This window comes from Arachis duranensis, chromosome 8 (genome assembly GCF_000817695.3).
Source record: "Arachis duranensis cultivar V14167 chromosome 8, aradu.V14167.gnm2.J7QH, whole genome shotgun sequence".
Classification (NCBI taxonomy): Eukaryota; Viridiplantae; Streptophyta; class Magnoliopsida; order Fabales; family Fabaceae; genus Arachis; species Arachis duranensis.
Genome location: NC_029779.3, coordinates 5,242,247 through 5,268,020, shown reverse-complemented (window position 1 = coordinate 5,268,020; position 25,774 = coordinate 5,242,247). Strand labels below are relative to the sequence as shown.

Genomic DNA, 25,774 nt, shown 5'->3' with positions numbered 1-25,774 from the left:
CTTTTTCAAATTTCTATTTTTGAAGATTTTCCTTCCATTTCTACAAGATTCAAATATCTCAAGTTCATCAAATGTAACCACATATTCTTAAGCACCACCACTTTTATTGTAAATTTATTATTCAATTCTTTTTATTAAGATATCTTCCATTACAAAGGAATTACTAGAGAAGCAAGTATTATAAGTTCAAGCACTCAAACAAAGGAAGAGAAAAAGTAAAGAAAACATAAACAAAAGATCCTGTGCACGCAAAAAGAAAGAAAATAAAGAAAAACAAAAACGAAAAACAAGAACAAAGGGAAAAAGAAATAACTAACCACTAGAGGGAATTCATCTTACCCAATCTTCATTGCTTTCTTTATCCGTATTCATCATTATCCAGAGGCTTATAGTGTTACCAACACCAAACTTAAGGGCTTACACTAAACTTAGAGTTTAACAAAGCTTTAGAAATAAGTGTAAGTTATATTAAAGAAGCATATGTGCATGAAAAAGAAAGGAATAAGATAAACCCTAATCAATGTGGCTTTAAGCAAGGAAGGGTGCCTTTGAATACGCCTGGCTTCAATTCGGGATGCCAGGAATTGATGAACTTTTTACCCCCTGGGCCTTGACCTAGCTGGACGCCAGGCTTCTAGGGAGACACGCCGGGTGTGTGGCCTTCCCTTGGCTTATGGATGTTGGGCGTCCTTTTTGAACATTTGGCGTTCAACTCCCTTTTTTTTAAAAGTGCGAAGGTAAAAGTAAAAATGCATGCAGAAGAAGGAATAAGAAGAAGAAAAAGTTTAACTATGGAATGAAAAGGAAAAAGAAAGAGAAAGAGAACTAACCATAGTTGGGTTGCCTCCCAACAAGTGCTTCTTTAACGTCACTAGGTTGACGTTAAGTCTGCTAGGTTGGAGCTTGGGGTGCCTCATAGCACCTTCCAATGCCATCTTTCATTAAACATTCATTGTCCAGCTCCTCTTTTGTTTCAAAATCTGTGATACAAAGGCTCTTCAAGGGTTCCTTCATCCACAATTTCTTGAACTAAGGTGTCAATCAAGTCAATTCTCATGCAATCCTCTGTTTTGATCGGGTGTTGCATGGCTTTGAAGACTTTAAAAACCATTTGTTCTTCATGCACCCTTAGTGTTAGCTCTCCTTTATGGACGTCAATGAGTACCTGTCCAGTGGCTAAGAATGTCTTCCTAGGATGATGGAGGTATCTTCATCTTCCTCCATGTCAAAAATTATAAAGTCAACAGGAAAGATAAACCTTCCGACCTTAACCAATGTGTTTTTCACTATCCCATGTGGAAACTTCATTGATCGGTCAGCTAGTTACAATGAGCTTCTGGTTAGTTTCACCTCCTCAATTCGTAGTCTCTTCACCATAAACAGAGACATCAGATTGATGCTAGCTCCTAAGTCACAAAGACCTTTGCCAATGGTGATATCACCAATAGTGCAAGGAATTTGGAAACTACCGGGATCTTTTAATTTTTGTGGTAAGTTCCTTTGAATGATGGCACTGTATTCCTTGGTGAAAATTACATTCTCATCTTCTTTGAGTGATCTTTCTTTTGACAATAACTCCTTTATGAACTTGTCATAGAGAGGTATTTGTTCAAGGACTTCAACAAAAGGAATGTTGATTTGTAGCTTCTTGAATACCTCTAAGAACTTTGAAAAGTTCTTCTCTTGATCTTGCTTTTGGTGCTTTTGAGGGTATGGAATTCTTGATTTATATGTTTTCACTTTTTCCTTCTTAATTTCTACTAGTGCATGAGCTTTCTCTAGATTCTCCTCCCTTTTTTCTTGTTGCGGGTCTTTGATTTTCTTTTCATCCTCCATGGAAAGCTCCTTGTTAATCATTGTTCCAATCCTTAGAGAGATGACCTTACATTCTTCCTTGGGACTTGGTACAGTGTCACTAGGAAAGAACTTGGTAGGCCTTTCTGCCAATTGCTTAGCCATTTGTCCTAATTGCAATTTGCTTCTTGGTTTTTGAAATTTGCTCTTACTTCTTGTATAAAGTCTTGGGTTTATTGCAGAAAGGTGGCATTGGTCGTGAGCTCAGGAGATGATAATTTTTTATGGTTGGCTTGTTGATATGGATTGTTGAAATTCCTTTGTCTTTGATTACCCCAACCAAAATTGAGATTGTTCCTCCAGCCTGGATTATAAGTTTTTGAAAATATATCATTTTTTGGCCTTAAAGAATGTCCCATGAAGTTCACTTGCTCAGTGGATGAATGGCCTCCTGTATATACGTCAGACCTTTCACTTGGATGTTTTCCTCCACACAGATCACAAGAAGCTTGACTTCTAAAGGATGCTACCTGCTTATGCTCCAGTTGTTTTACGAGTGAGGCTATTGCTTGGACATCATTTTATTTTGTTCTAGAAGTGTGTCCATAGTGTCTAGTGCCATCACCTTTTTTTTTGCCCTTTCGAATGAATACATTAAATTATTGACCACCACTGTCTCTATCAATTCTAATGCTTCTTCAGGTGTCTTTCTGTGTAAGGAACCTCCAGCTGATAATTCAATCATCGTGCTTGAAGCTTGAGAGATGTATGGTGTGGACATCTTCTAAGCATCTCTTTGTACCTTTTTCAAATTTTTATAGAGCAATTCTCCCTCTTTTGGGAGAATAATTTGATGTCATTTCTCAATCGGGCCAGCTTTTGGAGTGGTAAGTATTTAGTTAGAAATTTCTTAACTAGATCCTCCAACGAAGTGATGCTGTCTAAAGGTTGAGTTTGGAGCCATTATGTGGCTATATCTCTCAAAGAGAATGGGAATAGCCTCAACTAGATGGCTTCGGAGCTAACTCCATTACTCTTCACAGTGTCACATAGATGGAAAAAATTAGTTATATGGATGTTCGGATCCTCTTGAGGGCTACCTCCAAATTGGTATCGCTATACCAAATGGATTAGTAAATGCTTTAGTTCAAAGTTATTTGCTTGAACCATGGGTCTCACTATTCTATCTCCACAGCTTTCGGAGGTAAGCATGTTATATTCTCCAAGGGTCTTTCTTGCATTGTTTTGATCTTCTGCTATTATCTCTTCTTCTTTTCTCCTGGCTTTTGCTTTCTTTCTTAATTAAAATAGTTTTAGCTCCATTTCGAGATCGTACTGGAGAGATGCAGGGTCTTCTCTCTCTGGCATGCAAAAACACAAGAGGAGATCAAATGTACCTTACGGTATAAAGAAAGAAAAAAGAAGAGAAGAATATAAATAAGATAAAGAAAATAAAAGAAAAGAATAGAAACTAAAATAAACGAGATCTAAGTTAGGATTTAACCGGACGTATGTTGTCAGTCTCAATTAATCCCCGACAACGGATACCCGCAAGTGCAACGGGTCATTCAAGTAATAAAATAAAATAAACAAAAACTTGATAAGAGAAAGTTAAAGCTCATGGATACCGACAAGTGCACCGGGTCATTCAAGTAATACCACAGTGAATGGATTTTATTTTCATGTGGATTAACGGATTGAGGCAAGCAACGTCTAATTAAATATCTAATTAGATCGATCAAATCTTGGATTTTGGATTGTGCATCTTGAAGAAAAGAAGAATTAGAGAAGAGAATGCTTGAAATTGAGAGAGAATCAATAGATGACAATGATGTCCTTATCATATTTTATATTAGGAAGACCTCTAACTAAACCTCTCTTTACAAGCTTAGAGATTTGGAACATGCTAGCATGTCCTAACCTCTTATGCCACATCCATTTTTCAGATTCCATTGAAGAGAAACAAGTTACATTTTGAACTTTTAGATCATCTAGAGTGATACCATAAATATTTTCACTTCTTTTGGCAACAAATAGAACAGTTCCTGTTTTCTCATTTATGACTCTACAATTAGATTTCCTAAAGGTTACAACATATCCAAGGTCACACAATTGACTTATGCTCAATAGATTATGCTTTAACCCATCAACTAAAAAGACACTATCAATGAAAGTTGAAAAATCTTTGCCAACCTTACCAGTGGCAATTATTTTACCTTTACCATTATCTCCAAAAGTGACAAATCCTCCATCATACTTGTTGAGTTTAATGAAGAAAGTATCCATTCCGGTCATTTGCCTTGAACATCCACTATCAAGATACCACATATCCTTTTTCTTCTTGGATGTAAGGCAAACCTGCATGTTCTTCAACTAACCTTAGGTATCCAAATTCATTTGGATCCTTTGATGTGAAATCTTCTTGGTTGCCTAAGAACATTAAAATCATGAACAACTTTATATAATTTACTATCATTACCAAAAGACCTAAGAAAGATGAAACATTGAGAAGGATCATGACCATTTCTATTGCACTTGTAGCACTGATTCTTGCTCACTGATTTTTGAGGTTTGCTGAATCATTTTGGTTTGAAAAGTTTGGAAGACAAAGCTTCAGATTTTTTAAAGTTTTGTTTGAAAACAGCCTTATTTTCCTCTTTGAATCCAAGTCCAGATTTTTCAGAGCCAAACCTTTGACTAGCAAGTAGTTTTTTCAGATTTTGAGAACCTTGAACAAATTTTGCTAAGTCTTCATTCAAACTTTTTATATGTTCATTTAGCTTTTTGTTTTCAGAAATCAAATCAGTGGAAGCAGCAACTTCATGCTTGAGTTTGAATTTTTCTAATTCAGCTCTCAAGGCAGTGTTTTCTTCTTTTAAAAACTTTTCATTATCAGTTTCATTTGCCTTGACCTTTTTCAAAAGAAGATCATTTTTTGTCCTCAATACCTTATTTTCTTTCTTACATTTTGCATACTTATCCAAGAGTTTCTTAGAGTTCACAAAAATGTCTTTGATAATGTAGTGCAGTTCATCAATAGATAAGTCAGAGAGATCTACCTCATATTCAGCATGATGATCTACCATCAGACATAGTTGAGCTTCTTGATCTGAGCTCTTTGAGCTGGTGTCGTTCTCCAAGTCCTCCCATGTTGCCATCATCACCTTCTTTTTGTCTTTCTTGGATTTTTCACCTTTCTTAAGTTGAGGGCAATCTAACTTGAAGTGACTAGGTTCCTTGCAGTGATGGCATGTGAACTTGACTTGATCTTTCTTGACGTTAAGTAGACGAAGAGCTTTATTTGCCTTTTCTTTTGTATCTCAGTAGTCTTCTCATTTTTCTTGCAAAGAGCACCATTTCTTCATCTGAGAAACTGTTATCAGATTCTTCTACTTGGGCTGTCATTCTTGATTTTAGTGCTATACTTTTTTTTGTCATCTTTGTCTTGAGACATGTGAGTAGTTTCATAGGCTAGTAGCTTGCCTCTCAGCTCATCATAGGTGATTTTGATCAAATCATTCCTTTCAGAGATGGCCATGCTTTTTACTTCCCATTTCTTAGTAAGACTTCTCAGGATCTTTCTCACTAGAGTTTCTTCAGAGTAGTTCCTTCCCATTGCATCCAGATTGTTGATGATTATTGAGAACCTTTCGAATATTTGATCGATGCTCTCATCCTCCTTCATACTGAACATTTCATACTCCTTCATCAACATGTCAATTATGGTTTCCCTCACTTACTTAATGCCTTTATGAGTGAGTCTGAGCTTGTCCTATATTTCTTTAGCTGTTTTGCACCTTGACACCTTTCTGAACTCTTCAAAACTGATTGCGCAATGCATCAGGTTGATTGCTTTGGCATTGAGTTCAACCTTCTTCTTTTCTTCATATGTCCATTCACTGTCTTCCTTTGCCATAACTTCTCCATCAGCATTCTGTTTAGTGGGGACGTCTGGTCCGTTGAGAATGATCTTCCAGATGTTTTAGTCAATTGTCTCCACGAAGATTCTCATTCTTTCTTTCCAGTAAGAGTAGTTGCTGCCATTGAAGTAGGGAGGTCTATTATCAGACTGCCCTTCAGTGAGAGTGAAAGCCACGATGTTAGGACTCATGTTGTTGGCCATGGATATTTGCTCCAAGCTGTAAAGCTTGCCTCCTTGAGACCTTGCTCTGGATACCAATTGATGGTTCTAGTTGAACTTGAGAAGGGGGTTGAATCAAGTTAGCTTAAAACTTAAAGTTTCAAACTCTGTTTATGCTGTCACTCGAGTTGCAGGAGATTATTTGAAATTATCTCATACGCAGAACCTATAAAGAGCAGGGAAGAGACAATGAAGACCAGCATATATCCTGGTTCAGATTCTTTGTGCAATGAACCTTACATCTAGTCTCCACCACAAACCATGCTGGAATTTTCACTAATCATTCACAAATTACATACACCAATACTATTGAATTTTTCCTAATTCAACTAGTATCTACCCCCTAAGCTTTCATCACCAAAGCTTAGCTTCCCACAGTGATGTCCCAACTAGGAAAGGGAATCAACCATATTCAATTTTCCCAAGTGCTAACCTAACTTGGTAAGGGGAACTAATCCTAGTTCAATAACCAAAATTACATCAGAAATTAGTGGCTCTTTTGCATCATTCTTGCCTTTTCACTCATTGGCTTTTCAACCTCACAAGATTAGCCTTTTCTCAAAACAGAAAATGACACAAGATAGCCATAACAAAAAATTCAGAATTAAGCTTGAGTAGAAGAAAGAAATTCCAGCTCTGTGTTAAAGATGGTGCTCTGGGTGTGTGTGCTCTCTCTTTCTTGGTTTCAAGTGATGGAATGAGGCTTGTTATATATCTTCATCTTGCGTTCATTTTTGCCTCTTCCAATTCCTTGTACTAGTTGCTCGTTGGAGCTGTCCCTGCTGGCAGGCGGTGCTTTCTTCATCCTGCTCCACCACTTCTACTGTCCGAGGAGCTCGACCACTACCTCTGCTGTCCTTGGTTTTGTCTTCTTCCATGGCATGCACTCCTTTTTCATTCTGCTCCATTTCCTTGCTGCTCAAGGAGTTGCACCACTACCTCTGCTCCTTTGCATGTTTGTGTATTGCTCTCCCATTTCTGAAATTTTGCTTTACTGTTGTCCTTGGGGTGGTGGGAGTGTAGCAGCTGTCCTTCTTTACTTTTACATAGCCACACATGTCCTTGCTATTTTCCAGCTGTCATCATTTACTTTTAGCAAATACTTAACCATTTATTTTGCTGAACGGTGCTATGGAAAGTGTTGGACTTGTTTACTGTACCAAGGAACAGTGTGAGCTGTTCTTCTATTTGCTGTGATGGGCTGATGTAGTATGAACTAGGATACTTAGGCCTGCAACAATAAAAACACCCATCAAACAATATTGGGCTTTTTAACTCAAATGAATGTTTGTCATCATAACTTAACTCAAAATCAAACTAGGCTCAACAGGGACCGATCTTCATCTCTTCTCATGAGCAACTAGATCAAGGAATTGGCAATTGTTCAAGGGTAGAAAGATTGAATCACCATGGGATTGGAGTTCAATCACTCATGATTGCCAAGAGATCAATGAGTTTCATGATTGAAGATGAGATGAAAGCAATTGATCCAGAGAATTCAATATCTCTTGATCCTAATGTTTATTTTATCTTTATTTCTTATATTTACTTTATAGTAATTTACTTTCTTGCACTTTACTCTCCCATACTTTACATTTTTGCCATTTAGTTTCTTGCACTTTATTGCTTTCTTTAATTTCATGTCATTTACATATCTTGTTGCTCATCTTCCAAGGCTTTGAGCATCAATGGTTAAGAGGGTCAAAATTGGCCTAAAAAGTTCAAAAAAGTTGCTATCCCTAACTATATACTTGTGGTGTGAAGGTGTCAAGAAAATCTTGAGAGTGAACATTTAAAGTCGTGATCCAATCCTATAAATAGTACGCATAAGAACTTTGAGCACCACTGTCTGGGAATTTAAGAAAAGTTAAATTCGAATCCAAAGGGTTCCCCCAGTTAAGTGCTTGTGGCGTTTATGTATCAGGTGGTAATACTTGAAAACAAAACGCTTAGAGTCACGACTAGGCTCAAAGGTGCAAAGCACCAAAAGAAAAAGTTGTGTTTAAGAATCAAGAAAAACTAAAAGAAGAGAATCAATAATATCATCTGGATTCTAGTTCCAAACGGTGCCAATATTTCTGAGTTTCAAAGAAAAGTGAGATGCCAAAGCTATTCAGAAATAAGGAGCTAATAGCCCCATTAAGTAATTAAAACTGAGCTCATTGACAACTCTAAAAGATGATGTATTTTTCTCTTCCAATTAGTCCTATCTTGTTTTTGTTTGCTTGAGGACAAGCAACAATTTAAGTTTAGTGTTGTGATGCGTGAGCATCTTAGACCTTTTTTCATAATATTTTCTAGTTGTTTTTAGTTAGATTTTATTAATTTTTACTATGTTTTAGTGCAAATTTCATCTTTGGATGCTACTTTGCGTTTTTGTGTTATTTTTATGATTTTCAGTGAATTTTGGGTGAAATTGGCAGAATCTTGTTCAGAGATGAAGAAATGATAGCAAATGCTGTCAATCCTGACCTCTATGTATTCCAACGAGCATATCTTTCACTATAAAGGTCCAATTGATGCATTCTAAATAGCGTTTGAAAGATAACTTCCAGAGATTTCCAGCAATATATAATAGTTTATACTTCTTTTCTAGAATCACTGCCAAAACTGGGGTTAAACGTCCACATCTGGCGTTTAACACCAAAGAAGGACTGGCCTACCAAGTTGAACGCCTAAAACTGGCGTTCAACTCCAGCTAAGGAGCAGAAGGCCAACGAGCTCATTCCCCAATGGGTGTTCAACGCCCAAAACCCAAGTCGAATGCCACGCTTGACCGAAGCACATGACCAAAGTGGGCACCGAAGTAGATTTTAGCACTCCTTAGCTTATCTAGTCTTATCTTTGTAATTTTTAAATTTAAATTAACATCTTTTAAGGTTAGTATTTACTATTTAAAGAGGAGATCACTTAAGTTTATGGGAATTCACATACATTCACAGACAGATCCTCTTATTTTTATTTTGTTTTCTCTGTAAAGTATGAGTAACTAAACCTCCTGGTCAAGGTTAGGAGCTCTGCTTATTCCTATGGATTAATATTATTACTATTCTATTTAAATATATGTTTGATTCCATCCTATGATGTATTTTCGTTCTTCATCTAAATGAATCTGCGATGGAATAGAAGTTTGACCCCTTTTTCTACATGGGTTCTTGTGATACTCTGACCAAGTTCACTTGAGCTACAGCTTGAGAATACATCTCCTAAACTGCAATCTATCTAGGCTAATTAGATATGTGACACAAAATCCAATTAGCTTTGGGTAATTGAGGTTTTTGTGGCGCTAAACTAGAATGCTGAGCTTCACCTCGTTCGAGTTGAATAACTACTAACCCTAGCTTTTGATGAGAATCAGAGGAGATTAGATTGCCAAGGAATTGGAGTTTACTCACTTAAAGTTTGCCATAGAACGAATCATTCATTATTAAAGTAGTTAGTAAGAAGTATTAATCCAGAAAGATAAGCATCTCCGAGGACTTAACTGCTTTCATATATTATCTTTTTACCAATCTTTAATTGCTTTTCTTTACTTTCTTGTTTTATGCGCCTACAACAACAACTCTCTTTCCTTTTCGCCTGACTAATTCCAGCAAGATAACTATTACTTGCTCAATCCAACAATCCTCGTGGGATCGATCATCACTCACCTAAGGTATTACTTGGACGACCCAGTGTACTTATCGGTGAAGTTGTGAGAGTTCTAATTTCACGCATAGTAGCAAGTAGTTTATGTGATCAGTTAGGCATTCCAAACAAATTAAAGCACACTACAAACATATAGATACATATGATGTATGTCTGTCCTATGGCTAATGAGTCTCATATGTCAGTTATATAGCCATCTCGACAAGTTCTGATAGCTATCCATTGGACTGTCCCTCTATCGTGCTTCCCCAAATCTCAAATCATACTCATTCATAATCATATAACACACATGTGTATATCCATGGGGGAGAGCTCATCCGGAAAGGTATAAGTGTCCAGCCACATTTACGATACAGGTCAGCAGAGAATTGAGTCTCAACCTAGAACACGTGGTGGCAAGCTGGTGGATAAGATTATGCCAATTCAGAATTTAGACAAAACAATTCCGTTGATAGCATAGTTTGAACCGACAATCGATCTTCTCTATCAAAGTTTGGAGTAACAAATGGTCATGATTCAAAACAAATATAATTCCGGAAGTTTCAATTCCCGGGTCGTCTCCCAAGGACTAGTGCCAATGAGTGCACAATTTCGGTTCTGAAGGCAACGCGATTTTCAATAAAGAGATAAAAAATTAAAGGAATAAAAGAACATTCAAATTACAATTAATGAACTAATAAAGGAATTAAAGAACGAGCTATGTAATATGAACAAGTAAGATATAAAAGTGATTGATGTATATATGTGTGTGTGTGTGTGTGTGTGTGTGTGTGTGTGATTCAAAGCAAAAATGGAATCTTGGCTTGGGATGAGCTAGGAATCCTTTCCTTGTTGCAACTACAACTATGACAATTGTAATGGATTAAGTATAGTAGGTCAAGTAAGCATAGTTGTTCTTAATCCATAAATCCTAACTCACTTGCTAACTGCCTTAGCAACAAGTTAGCGTTAGTGGACACAAGAACAATTAACAATCCAAGAATTATCACTAAATGTTGGACATTCCAACTCTAGGAACTCATATGCTCATTTTCCCCAAGTCAAGAGGTGGAAATTTAACCCATACTTAAAATTGACATTTCCAGAAACACTTAGTGGGCATTAACATTAAACATTGGGAAATTGAGAAAATACTTGAAACTATGAGCAACAAATGATCAAAAGCAACAATAGCAACTCAACCAAGCATGTAATAATCATCAATCATCAAAATTATCAACAAGAGATCAAAATTGCAAAAAGTATATATATTAACACTATGACTTTAACTACAAGAAAGAGTATTAAAATTGTAACTATAAAAAGTAGTAATTAAGAGATACTTACAATGGAGGCTAGCACAAATCCAAGATCAAAAATGAAAAATGGCATTTGAAAATGTAAAACCCTAATGGTGTTGAGAGAAAACTTAAAGAAAAAAAACTAAACCTAAAGCCTCCTACAAATATCTAAAACTACCCTAATGATATGTTATGCTTTTCCAATGTTTGCCCCTTGCAATATGAGCTATGGCCATCAGAATTGGGCCTCCAAGCCCTCAAAATGTGAGTCATGTGCGTTTTTAATGAATGCATGCGCAGGTACCTGTGCGTACACACAGACGTGTGTGCACGCACACTTGGCCGAAATCTCAGGTTGTGCGTACGCACAAGAGGCTGTGCGCACACATACTTCGCGATACTTTGGATGATCGTGCGACGTGCAAGATGATGTGTGCTCACACACTTTGCTTTGCTTTGCTGCCTGTGCGTACGCACAAGGTGCTGTGCACACGCACACATCGCGATGCTCTTCTCCTTTGTTTCTTCATGCTTCCTCCTCCTTGCATGCTCCTCTTCCATTTTCACTAAGTCATTCCTACCTTATACATCTGAAATCACTCACAAACGTATCGAATGAAAGGCAAATGGAATAAAATAGGTCATATTAAGCATAAAAGAGCATGTTTTCACAATTAAGCATATTTTAGGAGGAGAACTTAAAAGCATGCTATTTAAGGGATTAAGTGTAGGTTTAAATGATGAAATTCTCTCAATTCTAATAAAAAAATTATCGTAAAATATGGATTCATCACAAGCCACTGCTTTTTCCCAGGAAAACTCGTATCTCAGATATTTGGAAGTGCAACAAATCACCTAATCATTCAAATTCATATAATCATTATCAGCCATAATTCATTATTCAACATAGCCATCAAGCTCATTACATATACCGCACTTCCGCCATTATCATCATTCACTTTACCTCTTTCTTCTCCAACAAGTTATCTTTCTCACAGGCCTAATCATACTCCACTACCTAAAATCCATCTACCAGGCTTTAAATAAGAGTTACAAAGGTTTTGAAAGTTAAGGGAATGGTTTAAAAATAAAAAAATTCATGTTTCAAAAAAATAGGAGGTCTGCGTATGCGCGCACTCTACTTGCGTACGCAGGAAGCAACTCTAGATACTCTCGCGTACGCATCACTGGTCTGCGTACGTGAGCCTCTCAAACCGAGAGTTTTCCCACGTCGCGTGCCATATGGCCACGTACGCAACCGTGAAAAATCCCCACTTCAGCGTACGCGCCACATTGCCACGTACGCGGAGCCTCTGGGCAGTGCCCAATGGCCCCGTCGCGTGTGCCCTCAGGTACGCGTGCATAGCAGAAGGTGCAAAAATCTATGTCCAAAATTTCTATTTTATACACCAAATTTCGGACGCGCATAACTTTTTTTGTTTTAAAACATTTTTTATCCGTTCTTCGAATGGTGTAAACCTCTCAAAGCAAATTTTCATTTTTGACAAGTTTAAAATCAAAGGTCCGGAAGCCAAGTTACACCCTACCAAATTTGGTCAAAAAATCAAGTACTTCTCAAAATTACCAATCCTAAATTTTAAAAACATTTCAATCTCAAACCCCTTTAATACTTACCGAATCTGCATCAACCAAGTTTAACCATTACTCAACACCCCTTATTTACTCCATAACACACTAATTCACAATTATAATCACTTCACACAATAATTCATAGTCAAGACAACATTATATATATATATATATATCATCAAAAACCACAAAAATGCATTATTTCACCACCAAACGTTTTCATGCCATTAATCATCAACCCAACTATTCCACAACAATTTGACACAATATACGCACTAATACATTATTCAACCTATCCTAAGTCATCTAACCTAAGTTTTCATGACACATATTTTAATTACGAGAAACTAAAACCATACATTGGTTGATTCCTCTTAGTGCTCGAAACACCTCACAATGCAACGTTTTTCAAGCTTCCAGGATTCCAAAACCTCACTAAACAGTCCTGTAGCCACCAAAGTTTGATCTCTAGCTTTCAAATTCTCACTTTGACTCCCACCAACAATCAATTTTCAATCGAACATCACAATTATCACTATAATCAATATAGAATTCATTAATTCAGCATTACACAAAGGGTTTGAGGGTGCTTACCTGACCCATAGCTCAAGTGAGCTAGACCCGACAATACCCACAAGTAATTTCGAGTCTAAACACCAAAATTACACAAAATTTAACATAATTGTTCTTTGAATTTACAAAATTTAGGGGGTGAGAAGTTGGAAAAGAGAATGAGGCTTACCTATGAAATTGTTCCGATGGATTTGTAGAGCTCGATGCGGTGGTCGCATGGTCGCAAACGGTGCGGCGATCAGAGCACCAGATTGAAGGTTATATGAGATTTAGTGGAGGATTAGGGTTTGAAGTTCTTCTTCTCCTTTCTATGAGCTTCAACGTTCTTCACATGCATAGGAAAGAAAATGAGCTGAAGCTCATTGTATAAGTGGGTTGGGTTGGTTCATTGGCTCGTTTTAGACCCGATTTGTCCGGTTCGGCACGTTCGACCCAATCTTGAGCCTAAATCTTTAAAATTAGTGTCAAAATTAATATTTTAATTAATTCTACTTCATTAAACTATAAAATTTTATTTTCTAATTCTTGGATTAATAATTAATTTATTGACTAATTATTCGTTAATTATGCGAAATTTACAGCTTGTACGTATCTCGTTTATACGGTAAACGAGATAAGGCATGTGCACGTAACACGTGTATATGAAATGTATGTGGAGAATGACAAGGGTTTCATATTCTTTTATAGTTGTTGAAAATTTTTCTTAATGTATCTCGTTTACACTGTAAAAACATTAACTTAATACGTATTTCGTTTACAGTGTAAACGAATTTGTCTGTATCTCATTTACACTGTAAACGAGATATACATGTGTCACGAGATATAGATGTGTCACGCGTATATACGTTGTCTCGTTTATAGTATAAACGAGATATGTACAAATTTATTTTCTTTACATGATAAATGAGATAAAACTGAAGGATATATTTTGATAATAATTTTTAAAATTATTTATTTCAATAATTAATATATTTATTTAAATAAAAATCTAACCAGAACATCATCTATTTGTAAAATTGTGAGTTTCAAGCTCACAACCATTCACACAGTAATGATATAGCTGTCAGACTGAACACATATGGTTAAAGATTTGCTTATAGAAGATGTAATTTTAAATCTTGATTATCTAGTTATGCACCTAGTTATATATGTAAATGTAATGCAATGTTAATTAATTCTTCTTTAAAAGAAAGTAGACGTTTTACCCTAACAGTAACACTAGTAAGTTACATACAATGCAAGAGTTAAAAAAATTAAAAAGAAACTTAAAAAGGCGAAATATCAGTGCCAGTATAGTAGAGATGTGACACGTAGCAGCAAAATATCAGCGTATAAAACCGCTCAGAACGTCACAAACAGACTAACAAAGTCATGCACTTTCATTTGGAAAAAAATAGTTAATTTATTTGTAAATTTAACAAATAATTTCAGTGAAAAAAATAAAAACTTAGTTATTGTTAACTTAACTCAAACAAAAATTAAATATTTAATATATTTATTTTAAGGGAAATTAAAAATTAAATAATACTAAATATTTAAAATTTTTTGTTGGTTCATAAAAAAATTTAGATGGATAGTATTATTCTAAAATATTTAATATTAAAACATATTATGTAAGAGCAAATTATATTTGGCAATATCGCTTAAAAAATATTATTTGTTAAAACCAAATCGATAAATCAATTAAATTATTAGGTCATTAATCAAACTGGTTGATTCGATCTCACGTAATTAAAAAAATAAAATATTTAAAAATTTAAAATTAAAATTTAAAATACATATCTTCACTAATATTTAAATAAAAATTAAATTTTAAATTCTAAAAATAATTAATATGAAAATAAATATAAAAATTATCAGTATTATTATAATAATATCTTAATTTAACACAATAATAATAACAATTCATGAATTATATTCAAAGAATAATTTATATATATAAAACTACATCCTGATTAATTTTATTTTAATTTACATTTCTTTTGAAATTATTATTAACCCCATCATGTATTTTAATCATCTTTTAAATTCAATTAATCTAACATTTAAATAATATTTCACAAATTATAATCAATAACAATGTAAAATCATACCTAAATCATCGAAAACTGATTGAAAAATCAACAACAATAATATACAACAATAATAATATAGAACAATAAATTAGTTCGTATCAATTTTCTTCTGAGTTTTTTCTCTGGTCAAATACTTCATCCGAATCGATTTTGCGATCGATTATGCCGATTTTTTTGTTTAACCGAACGAGTCGGTCCGGTTTTAACAATTATGATTCTAACATGTTCATAAGTCATAACATAAACGTACCCAGTATATCGAATAAATTAAAAGAAAAAAGAATAAAACCTAATTTTGCCCCTAATAATTATCTCAAAAAATAACGAGATCCTTAACAAAAAAAATTTAATTTACCTTCTGACAATTATCTCAAAAAATAACAAAATTTTTGTGCCAAAAATAATTTAGGTTATTTTTTTTAGTACAGACACTAATCAATCCTAAAAAAACTATCAAAACTAAATTGAGTATTTTTTTTGGAGACCTCCTTATCATTTCGAAATAATAAGAGTCGGATGGATATTCACTCGAAGAAAAAAGACGCCTCCATTTTTCTTCCCTTCACGTGCTTCTTCTTCTTTCTCTTTCGTTGCTCTATCTGTGACTCATCAACACTATTCCCCTCCCTTCTCAGTTCTCACGCAAAGAAAAATCTCTCTCTCTCTCTAGCTTGTGGTACTGCTGGTTAGTTTTCGCTGATCTTTATCTATCATTCATTGCACTGTGAAATTGTTTTATCATGACTATGATTCGACCCATTTGTCTCTTTCTGCTTCCCGATTCCCCACAACAACTCATCGTACTTTCTTTGCATGAATCTCTCACTACCTTTTCTCTGATCATGATTCCCAAATCTTGAAAGCTTTTCGATCCTCTTGAAAGCCACGTCAAAATGCCTTTTTTCGCATCACTCACTGTAATCTTTCAAGTATCAACAACACATGCACACTTATTTACAATGTTGATCATTCTTCTACATTTCTTTATTTTCTGTCATCATCAATTATATTTGGGGCAAATTCTGGATTCTGTGCTTTCATCATCCGTTACCGCCTTTCCTTTTTATCATCATCTTCCTCTCTTGCGGTTTTCTTGTTTGCCCATCTTGCCATGTGGGATAATCTTGACAACGAGATGATTAGTCTTTTTTTTTTTCTTTATTTCGTTGGGTGCGGCATAGATGATTATTTGTTTTGTGTCTCTGCATCTCCACTACTTAAAATAATATTATAACTTTTGAAATTCGAACAATCATTATTTGACGAAGCCAATAATCTTGATTATCAGAAAATGTCTTCTTTTGGGGTTCTAATACTACAAAACATGGAATTTAGCAGTTAGTCGAATCTGATATCTTAAACTTAATGATAACATATCTGCAGGAAATTTGGCAGTAGTGCTACTAGCTACTTGTCACTAGGATCGAAGATGGCTTCCTATCAGATGGAGTGGTCTCAATCTCGGAATCTGAGTGTAAGAAGTCCAGATGCACTGTGTAGTGTGGCAGAAATTGACGAATTTGATTTCTCAAAAGCATTAGTAGAAAGGCCAAGGTCGTTGAACATAGAGAGGCAGAGATCAGCAGATGAAAGATCAATGAGTGAACTATCTGTAGGGTTTTCTCCACGTCCGTCCTCAACTAAAAATGATAACTCTTCTCGCGCAGGAGACACTTTTGATTCTGCTTTTTCTCCTCTACAAAAATCAGGCATCCCAAGATCACTCATATTGGATCCACATCCAATAATAAATGAAGGATGGGAAGCTCTGAGGCGTTCCTTGGTCTATTTTCGCGGCCAGCCGGTTGGTACAATTGCTGCCTTGGACAATTCTGATGAGAAACTAAATTATGATCAGGTACACTTTTAAGGCTTTTCTTTTCTTTCTTTTATCTATCTCTTTTTTTTCTCCATAAGTTGTTCTATACTTCTAGTGATATCATATTTCTTTTTGTGTATTTTATTCATTGTTGTTATACTTGTGCATAGGTCTTTGTTAGGGACTTTGTCCCGAGTGCTCTGGCTTTTCTGATGCACGGGGAACCAGACATTGTTAAGAATTTCATCTTGAAGACACTTCGTCTTCAGTCATGGGAGAAGAAGATTGATAGGTTCCAGCTAGCAGAAGGGGTGATGCCAGCTAGTTTTAAAGTATTCCATGACCCTGTCAGGAACCATGAGACTCTCATAGCGGATTTTGGAGAGAGTGCAATAGGCAGGGTTGCTCCTGTTGATTCTGGATTTTGGTGGATTATATTACTTCGTGCATACACAAAGGCTACAGGAGACTCTTCCTTGGCTGAACGTCCTGAATGTCAAAAGGGTATGCGCTTGATTCTCAGTTTATGTCTTTCGGAGGGGTTTGACACATTTCCAACTCTGCTATGTGCTGATGGATGCTGTATGATTGATCGTAGAATGGTGAGGTTTATGTATTTGTTATGATTTGGGAGCCTGCAACTGTTATGACTAGTGATGAATGGAAACGTTTCTTACTTTCGAGTTTTGGACTTATGGTTTCAGGGTGTTTATGGTTATCCCATTGAAATTCAAGCACTATTCTTCATGGCTTTAAGATGTGCATTGCAATTACTTAAGCAAGATCCACGGCAGTGAATAAGTTCAATGTGATTCCTGATTCTCTACCAGATTGGGTTTTTGACTTCATGCCTCATCATGGTGGATACTTCATTGGCAATGTGAGTCCAGCTAGGATGGATTTCCGATGGTTCTGCCTTGGAAACTGCATTGCCATATTGTCCTGCTTGGCAACTCCGGAGCAATCCGTTGCGATCATGGATCTCATTGAATCACGGTGGCAGGAATTGGTTGGGGAGATGCCTGTCAAAGTTTGTTATCCAGCCATTGAAAGCCATGAATGGAGGATCATAACAGGATGCGACCCAAAGAATACTAGATGGAGTTACCACAATGGTGGATCTTGGCCAGGTACATATATACTTTCAAGATGCTTATCATGCTATATTAAATTCTAAGATATGTGATCCACATTTTGCAGTTCTTTTGTGGCTTCTCGCCGCAGCCTCCATCAAAACAGGGCGACCTCAAATCGCAAGACACGCCCTTGAGATTGCGGAGACCAGGTTGCTGAAGGACAATTGGCCGGAATATTATGATGGGACACAAGGTAGATACATTGGGAAGCAAGCTCGCAAATTTCAAACATGGTCCATTGCTGGCTACTTGGTGGCTAGGATGATGCTGGATGACCCATCCCATTTGGGTATCGTTGCATTGGAAGAAGACAAACATCTAAAGCCTTTGCTCAAGAGATCAAATTCTTGGAACTTGTGAACTCTTTCTTGTCTTTGATTGATCAATTTTGTCCACCTTATGATAGAGACTAAGACCGACATGACGCTCAGTAATCCTTGTTTACCGTATATGTAGTTAGACGCAATAGTGAGTTAGTTACAAGTTAAATTGAGAGTAGCTGATGAACATGGAATGTAACTTCGTCATATTTTTCATTATCGCATTTAATATGTGATAAACTTACGTAGATATTCATTCATTCATTCCTCAATCTATGATCTACAAATCTCTGCCTCCTAATAATCTTAGCACTTTCGAGATCAAGGGGAAGTATTAAATACCTTGTGATTTTGTCAATACTGAAAACATTAATATTTTGAATAGGTCAGAATGTGTTCTGTACTTCTATAGTATATTCATATATTATGATTGGAATACTGTAGGGATTTTTATAAATAAAATGATTATTTACTAATACAATTATTTTCTACAAACAAGTCATTTTTTGATAATTTATATTCACGTGCGCACGTTCTTCTTCTTCTCTTTCGTTATCGTTGTCACCAACACCACCTCCTCTTCCTTCTCCTCCTTCCTCCTTCTTTTCTCATTGAAATTTCTTCTCCTCCTTTCTTTTCCTCCTTCTCCTCCATCATCAGTTATCTCGTTGTTGAAGATAATGAATATTTTTGTTAGTAGGTTATGATTCTGTAAGTGAATAATGTTTCATCGTTAATGGTTTGTATTAAATATAATGTAAAAGTTCTGCGTTAAAGAAAATATTTTTCTGTATTTACAGCATATTTGGGTATAACACGAAGATATTTGGGTGTAACACGAAGATATTTGAATGTATTGTTTAAAAATTTTCGGTGTATGTGTGCTGATAAGTTCTGCATAATTCAAAACTCTTCTTCTCCCTCCTCCTCATCTTCTGCTGCTTCTTCTTCTTCTTTTTCATCATCATCATCATCATCATCATCATCACCACCATCTTTTTTTTATTCATCTTTTTTTTTCTTGTTTTATCTTCTCAATTTTTTCTTGTTTTACTCTTCTAACAAGAATAAAAAAATCAAAGAAGAAGAAGAAGCACATAATGCTGCAAAATTACTGGAAGAGAATGAAATTACGTTCATTCAACTAAAAAAAGAAAGAAAGAAGGAAAAAAAGAAGACAAAATGCAGCATTAGAGGAAACATTTTTCTGTATTTGCAGCAAATTTGGGTGTAACACGAAGATATTCGAGTGTATTTGTTCCGAGGGTTACCTGAAACTATAAGTCGATTTCGGACGAGATCTTTTGTACTGGTCGGCGCTGTTGAGTCCGACTTGATGATGGTGGCCGGAGCCGCCGTGTCCGACTTATAGGACTTGGTGGCGGTGCTGATCCTTCGTCACCGGAGGATGGTGGTACCTGCAAGGGACTCCGATGCTTAAGTTAGCAAGGGTATTAAGCAGGTTTTTAGTAGAATCAGAGTATGAGTTATACCTGGGTGCTCCAGTGTATTTATAATGTTGTAGAGTGACCTTTTTTGGAGATAAGATAGTTATCTTATCTTATCTTTGAGTGAAGTCATCTTATCTTCAAGAGAACCGCCCTTATCTCTATAGGCTTGGGTTGCCTTTGGATTTGGGTCGTGTTCCTCTGTCTGGGCCTTTATTGGGCTTTCCTGGTGATTTGGCCGAGCTCTTGGAGAAGAGGTCGGATAGTCCTAACTTGAAGAGGTCGGGTGGCTTGTCGCCGATCATCCCGGGTCGGACATCTCGATCCAGGGTATTAACAGTGCCCCTGCTTGAGTGCGGTCTTCCTTTTGAGGTCGAGTCCTTAGTTTTAGGACTTTAATCCTTCTATGGTAAAGCCGAGCTCGAGCATTGTCGATTTCCTTCTTTGTAGAGTTTTCCCTTTGCGGAGCGTTTTGATTCTTTTAATTTTGAAACAAATGTTCCTTTTCTTGGGATGAACTCCTTAATGCTTCGTTTCTTTCGACTTTTTTCGGCGCTTTTCCTCTTTTTCAGGTTGGTTCTTCTTTTCTATTTCTTTACTTCTTTTGTCATTTCTTTTCTTTGAAAATGCTGTTTGGTCATGAAAAGCTTTGATCTTGCTTGCATTTGCGTTGGAAAGTTTGAATATTTTCTCTATCTTTGTTTGTATCTGATTGCTGCCATAATGTATGCTTTGGGAGTTTCTTTATTTTTTGCATGAATCTCGTCGTATGTCTTGATAGTTGACGCTTTTGGGGCTTTGCATGTAGCTACCGTTTCTGCTTGTATCTTCAGTTTTCTTCGCCTTTTGACATGATGAGTTTGCTTGATTATGAAAAAAGGGTTGCTTCTTTTCCTTTTGGCGTACGTTGATATATGAAAGATGATTTTGATAGTTGGTTGTCTTTGTGATTGGAGTGTCGCTTCTTTTTGAGGAGAAGGTTATTCTTTTGTTAGGAGGTGTCGGACCGTAGGTTTTAGTCCTTACTCTGTTAGTCCTTTACTCTGTTACTGCCTCCAAAGGATGTCCCGGGACTTTGGGTTGTGTCCTGGGGTTTCTTTTTTTGTTTTTTCTGATATTCTGCATGCTGTAGTTTTGAGTTTGTATCCATTTTTGTCTGAGCTGTTCTTCCTCACTTTGCCCGAGCTGTTTGATTAGTAACCCCCCCTTTTTTTTCTTTTTGTAGGAGTAGTTGATCCATGTCTTCCCATAAGAATATTGTCGAGACATCCTCCCAACTTCCTGCTGGCATGGCCGACTGGGTGGATTCTATGGTTCTTTTATGTATTTCGCTGGTTGACTCTGAATTTTGTGAGCAACTTAGAAAATTTCATAGGATTTGTAGTAATGGTAGTGATGAGAAGAACTATGAGCTTTTATCCCCTACTTCTGAAGAGAGAGTTTGTTTTTCTACTCGGGCTGCTGGAGATAGCCTTTTTTTTCTAAGCATATGACTTCTTTTTTAGTCAGATGAATATTACCCTTCCTTTTACTCCTTTTGAGACCAACCTGTTGTGGTCTTGTAACGTGGCTCTGTCCCAACTCCATCCCAATTCCTGGGGTTTCATAAAAATCTTCCAATTGCTGTGTCATGAATTAGGTGTCCAACCTTCCCAATCCCTCTTCTTTTACCTCTTTGTTCTGACAAAGCCTGGTGTGGTTAAGAAGAAGGCCGCCTGGATTTCCTTCCGAGCTTCCTAGGAAGAAAAGGTCTTTTCCATGTATAATGAATCCTTTCATGATTTTAAGAACTATTTTTTCAAGGTCCAAGCTGTTGAAGGAGCTCGTCCCTTTTTTCTGGATGAGAATGATGAACCTGCTTTTCCTTTGGAGTGGCAACAAAATGTAGTGGTATCTAGATATTCCTGGGAGATGTTGGATGAGGTCGAACAAGCCCTTGTAACTGTGTTGAAAGAGAACTGGGGGCAGCCTCCCCATCTCGATACCAAGAAATTTCTAGGAGATCCTTCACTTCTCCAAGCTGAGCTGGGTAGTGGTCAACTTCTTTTGTATCTGTTGTGTTGCTCTATTTTGTTGAGTTTATCTATTTTCTTTTTTTTATTTATAACTTGGTTTCTTTGTTGCATATTTTCAAAGATGGTTAAAAATAATGATGCTATGAAGGCCTTTAAAAAGGCGAAGAAGGCGACTGCGGCCCTAAACCTCTCGGCCAAGGTTCCCGAGGAGGGGTCGTCTAGGGCTTCTTTAAAGGGGTCGACCTCGGACGCTTCTGGTCCCAAAAAGATCATCCCGAATCCTAACGTCCGGCTGGCCTCATCTGTTCCTCCTCTGCTGAGCTCCAGTGCTGCCTCCCCGTTTGTTGCCGACCCTTCTCCTAAAAAGCCGAGAACTGCTAAGCCCTTTAATTTCGATGCCCCTGATTTCGATGTCGTGGGGTTTGTTGACCAACAAATTACTCCTTACGGTATGCCTACGGATGATGTATCCATCCTTCACCATCTGGAATTTATTACCCGAAATAGTGTGAGAATGGCGCATATGGGAGCGGCCTTGTTCCGGAGTGCTCAGGATGTTCCTGCTCATGCCACTAAGGCTTTCATGGAGGAGGCCAAGTCGGAGTATGATAGGATCAAGGGGTTGAAGGAGGAGCTCGAAAAAAAGGTGGCAAAACTGGAGAAAGAGTTGGAGGGTGAAAAGGTTCGGGCTACAGCGGCTAAGGCCCTGGCGGATCTGTCTGAGGAGATGGCCCAGAAGCACAAAGATAGCTATGTCCGGACCTTACCCTTTTTAGTTTGGACAACATTGTAAAAGATGGTAAGATTATTCCTGATGACCCCGATAATGATGATGATGTCGTCCCTCCTTCAGTTTCTTCTGCCAAAGCCTCTATTATCCCGCCTTCCTCAACTCTGGCAGTTGAAGCCAGTCAACCGGACTCTGATCCAGACGTCCAGATTTTGAATCGGGATGATGGGATGGTAGATGCAGTTTCCCTTCAGACTCGCCTTCCTTCTCCCCGAGATGCTGCTACTGGGAAGTCTTTGGATCCTTTATAATTTCTCTTATGCATTTGTGTATAGCCCGGTCTTTGTGGGCTTTTAAACTCTTTATTTTGTAAGTTTGTGATCTTTGACTTTGGATACTCCAGTTGCTGTTTTAGCAACTTTTGTTTTGAAAAACAAAAATAGTTTCTCTTGCTCTTGGGGTCGGCTTCAAGTGGCCTCTTGAGTCTTGTTTTATGGTGACTGCCTTGTTTCTTTGTAATATGCTTTCCTGCAGCTTTCCTTAGCACTTTTCGGGAATCTTCAGTGTTTATTTTCCGACTTCCTTTGATTCCCTTTGTGCTTTGTCACATGTTTGAAGTATCCTTTTTAAGGCTAGTTCTTTTCTTTTGAGTATTCTTTGATGGAACACTTTGTAAATTGATTTTGGCGAGGTCGTGGTCTTTTGGGTCGAGTTGTCTCCCTTTTAACGCGCGCCCTCTATCGGTTAATTCTCTTAGTTGATCTTTTCTTGAGTTATTTCTAGTAATCCCTTGGATTTACTTTTTATAACTCTGTCGCTTTTGGTTGCCTCGGGCTGATTCCTTCATGTCGGTCTGCCCCAAGTTACTTTGAGTAATCCATTTTATTTGGACCTTGTCCGGTCTCTTTTTATGGATTACTTTGTATAACTTTGTAGCTTTCTCGGCCGACTTCGTCGTATCAGTCCCCTTGGAAGTTATTTCTAGTAATCCGTTTTATTTGGACCTTGTCAGGTCTCTTTTTATTGATTATTTTTTATAACTTTTTGTAGCTTTAGTCTGACTTCTTCATGTCGGTCCCTTTGGAAGTTATTTCTAGTAATCCATTTTATTTGGACCTTATCAGGTCTCTTTTTACGGATTACGTTTTATAACTTTTTGTAGCTTTAGTCCGACTTCTTCATGTCGGTCCCTTTGGAAGTTATTTCTAGTAATCTGCTTTTTAGGGCTGGCCAGGCTTCTTTTTAGGGATTACTTTTTTATAACTTTTTGTCGCTTTGATCTGGTCTGACTTCTTTTGTGTCGGTCCATTCCAAGTTATTTCTTAGCAATTCATTTTTGTTTCAGACCTCGTCAGGCCTCTATTCATGGATTGCTTTTTATAACTTCTTGCATCATTCTGTTTTTATCGCTTTTCATCTTTTGCCGATTTTGTAGAGTTTGATCCTCGCTTGGTCGATCTTTGATGAACTTGATTTTCATTCTTTGTCGATCACATCGGGCAGTGAATTTGGTTTTCACTTTTGCCGATCTGTAGCTTTATAATCGGGCGATGAATTTTGTGTTTTCAAAATAATGCGTCTTGATAAAGAGATTTTGTAGGAAATCTGGAAAACTTTATTCAAAATAGAAAATATGCAAAATATATACATGTGGGTGCTTACCCTAGGTAATTTTGTAGATCTTGGTCTGGTGCCTCATTAAAAAACCTTTTTTAGGAAAAAGAGTGCACCTTTGTCCTAAGATCTTTTATTACCTTTTAACTATAATACCTTCTTAGGTTGCAGGCATGCCATGATCTCGGTAGCTCTCGGCCCTCGAGTTCAAACACTTTGTAGTAACCCTTTCCTAGTACCTTTGTGATTCGGTAGGGTCCTTTCCAATTAGCTACCAGCTTTCCCTCTTTAGGTCGACTTGTTCCGATATCATTTCGGATTAGGATGAGGTCATTGTTGGCGAAGCTTCGCTGTACTACCTTTTGATTGTATTTTAAGGCCATGCGGCATTTTAATGATTCTTCTCTGATCCGAGCTCTTTCTCAAACTTCTGAGAGTATGTCGAGTTCTTCCCTTTGGAGTCAGGAGTTAGCTTTTTCGCTGTAGAGGATCATTTGGGGGATCATTCTTCAACTTCTACCGGTATCATAGCCTCCATTCCATAAGCCAATCGGAAGGGTGATTCCTTTGTGGTGGAGTGTGGAGTTGTCCGATATGCCCATAGGACTTGTGCGAGCTCTTCGGCCCAGGATCCCTTTGCGTCCTGCAGCCTCCATTTTAGCCCCGGCTAGTATGACTTTATTGGCAGCTTCTGCTTGTCCATTAGCCTGCGGATGTTCCACGGATGTGAATTGGTGCTTTATTTTCAAGTCGGCTACCAATTTTCTAAAGCTTGCGTCTGTGAATTGAGTGCCATTGTTTGTGATGATGGAGTAAGGAACCCCAAACCTTGTGATAATGTTCCTATATAGGAATTTTCGACTTCTTTGGGCCGTGGCATTGGCTAAAGGCTCTGCCTCTATCCATTTTATGAAATAATCTACCCCTACAATGAGGAACTTAACCTGTCCTGACCCTTGGGGGAAGGGCCCGAGAAGGTCGAGTCCCCACTTTACAAATGGCCAAGGTGATGTCACGCTAATGGGCTCCTCTGGTAGGGCGACATGAAAGTTAGCATGTTTCTGACATGGTGGGCATTTCTTAACGTACTCAGTGGCTTCTTGATTCAAAGTCGGCCAAAAGAATCCGGCTCGAAGTACTTTTTTAGCAAGGGATCGTGCTCCGAGATGGTTTCCACGTGCTCCGATATGCATCTGACATATAATCTCACCCAAAAATATATTGTAAAGTAAAAGATCAACCAGAATCAAATTTTACGCTTATTTTATTCTTTTCTATTATTTTAGTTTTGATCATACTAAGATAAACTGTTAATTAATTTTATAAATTTGTAATTTTTTATGATATACTATAAACAAATATACTTTTTTGATAGAAATATACCTTGAGATGAAATCTCGCTTTGATATTTCCTTTCAATTTGTAAGTTTCTCCCGTTGACTAGGCAGGCAATATAGCAACTAATAAGCACAAAAAAAGGCAGGTAATATAACATTATTATTCAGTCATTATTAAAAATTAAGAAAATAAACTAAAAAATGGATTTTAATTTTAACTATTTATGAATTGAATGTTTAAATTTATATCTTTC

At 37.0% G+C, this 25,774-nt stretch overlaps 2 protein-coding genes across 2 annotated transcripts; one reads left to right on the top strand and one right to left on the bottom strand.

Moving 5' to 3' along the window:
• Window positions 1–1,323: 1,323 nt before the first annotated feature.
• On the bottom strand, window positions 1,324–1,959 carry LOC107460363 (uncharacterized). The gene has a single exon (XM_016078719.1). It carries the CDS (start codon window positions 1,957–1,959, stop codon window positions 1,324–1,326), a length of 636 nt encoding a protein of 211 aa, XP_015934205.1.
• Window positions 1,960–15,951: 13,992 nt separating this feature from the next.
• On the top strand, window positions 15,952–18,661 carry LOC107460328 (probable alkaline/neutral invertase B). Its single transcript, XM_052253157.1, is given in 6 exon segments — window positions 15,952–16,018; window positions 16,485–16,959; window positions 17,091–17,522; window positions 17,625–17,703; window positions 17,706–18,050; window positions 18,121–18,661. Coding segments are annotated over 5 exon segments (1,581 nt in total). The 5' UTR covers window positions 15,952–16,018; window positions 16,485–16,530; the 3' UTR covers window positions 18,417–18,661.
• The last annotated feature ends 7,113 nt before the right edge of the window (window positions 18,662–25,774 follow it).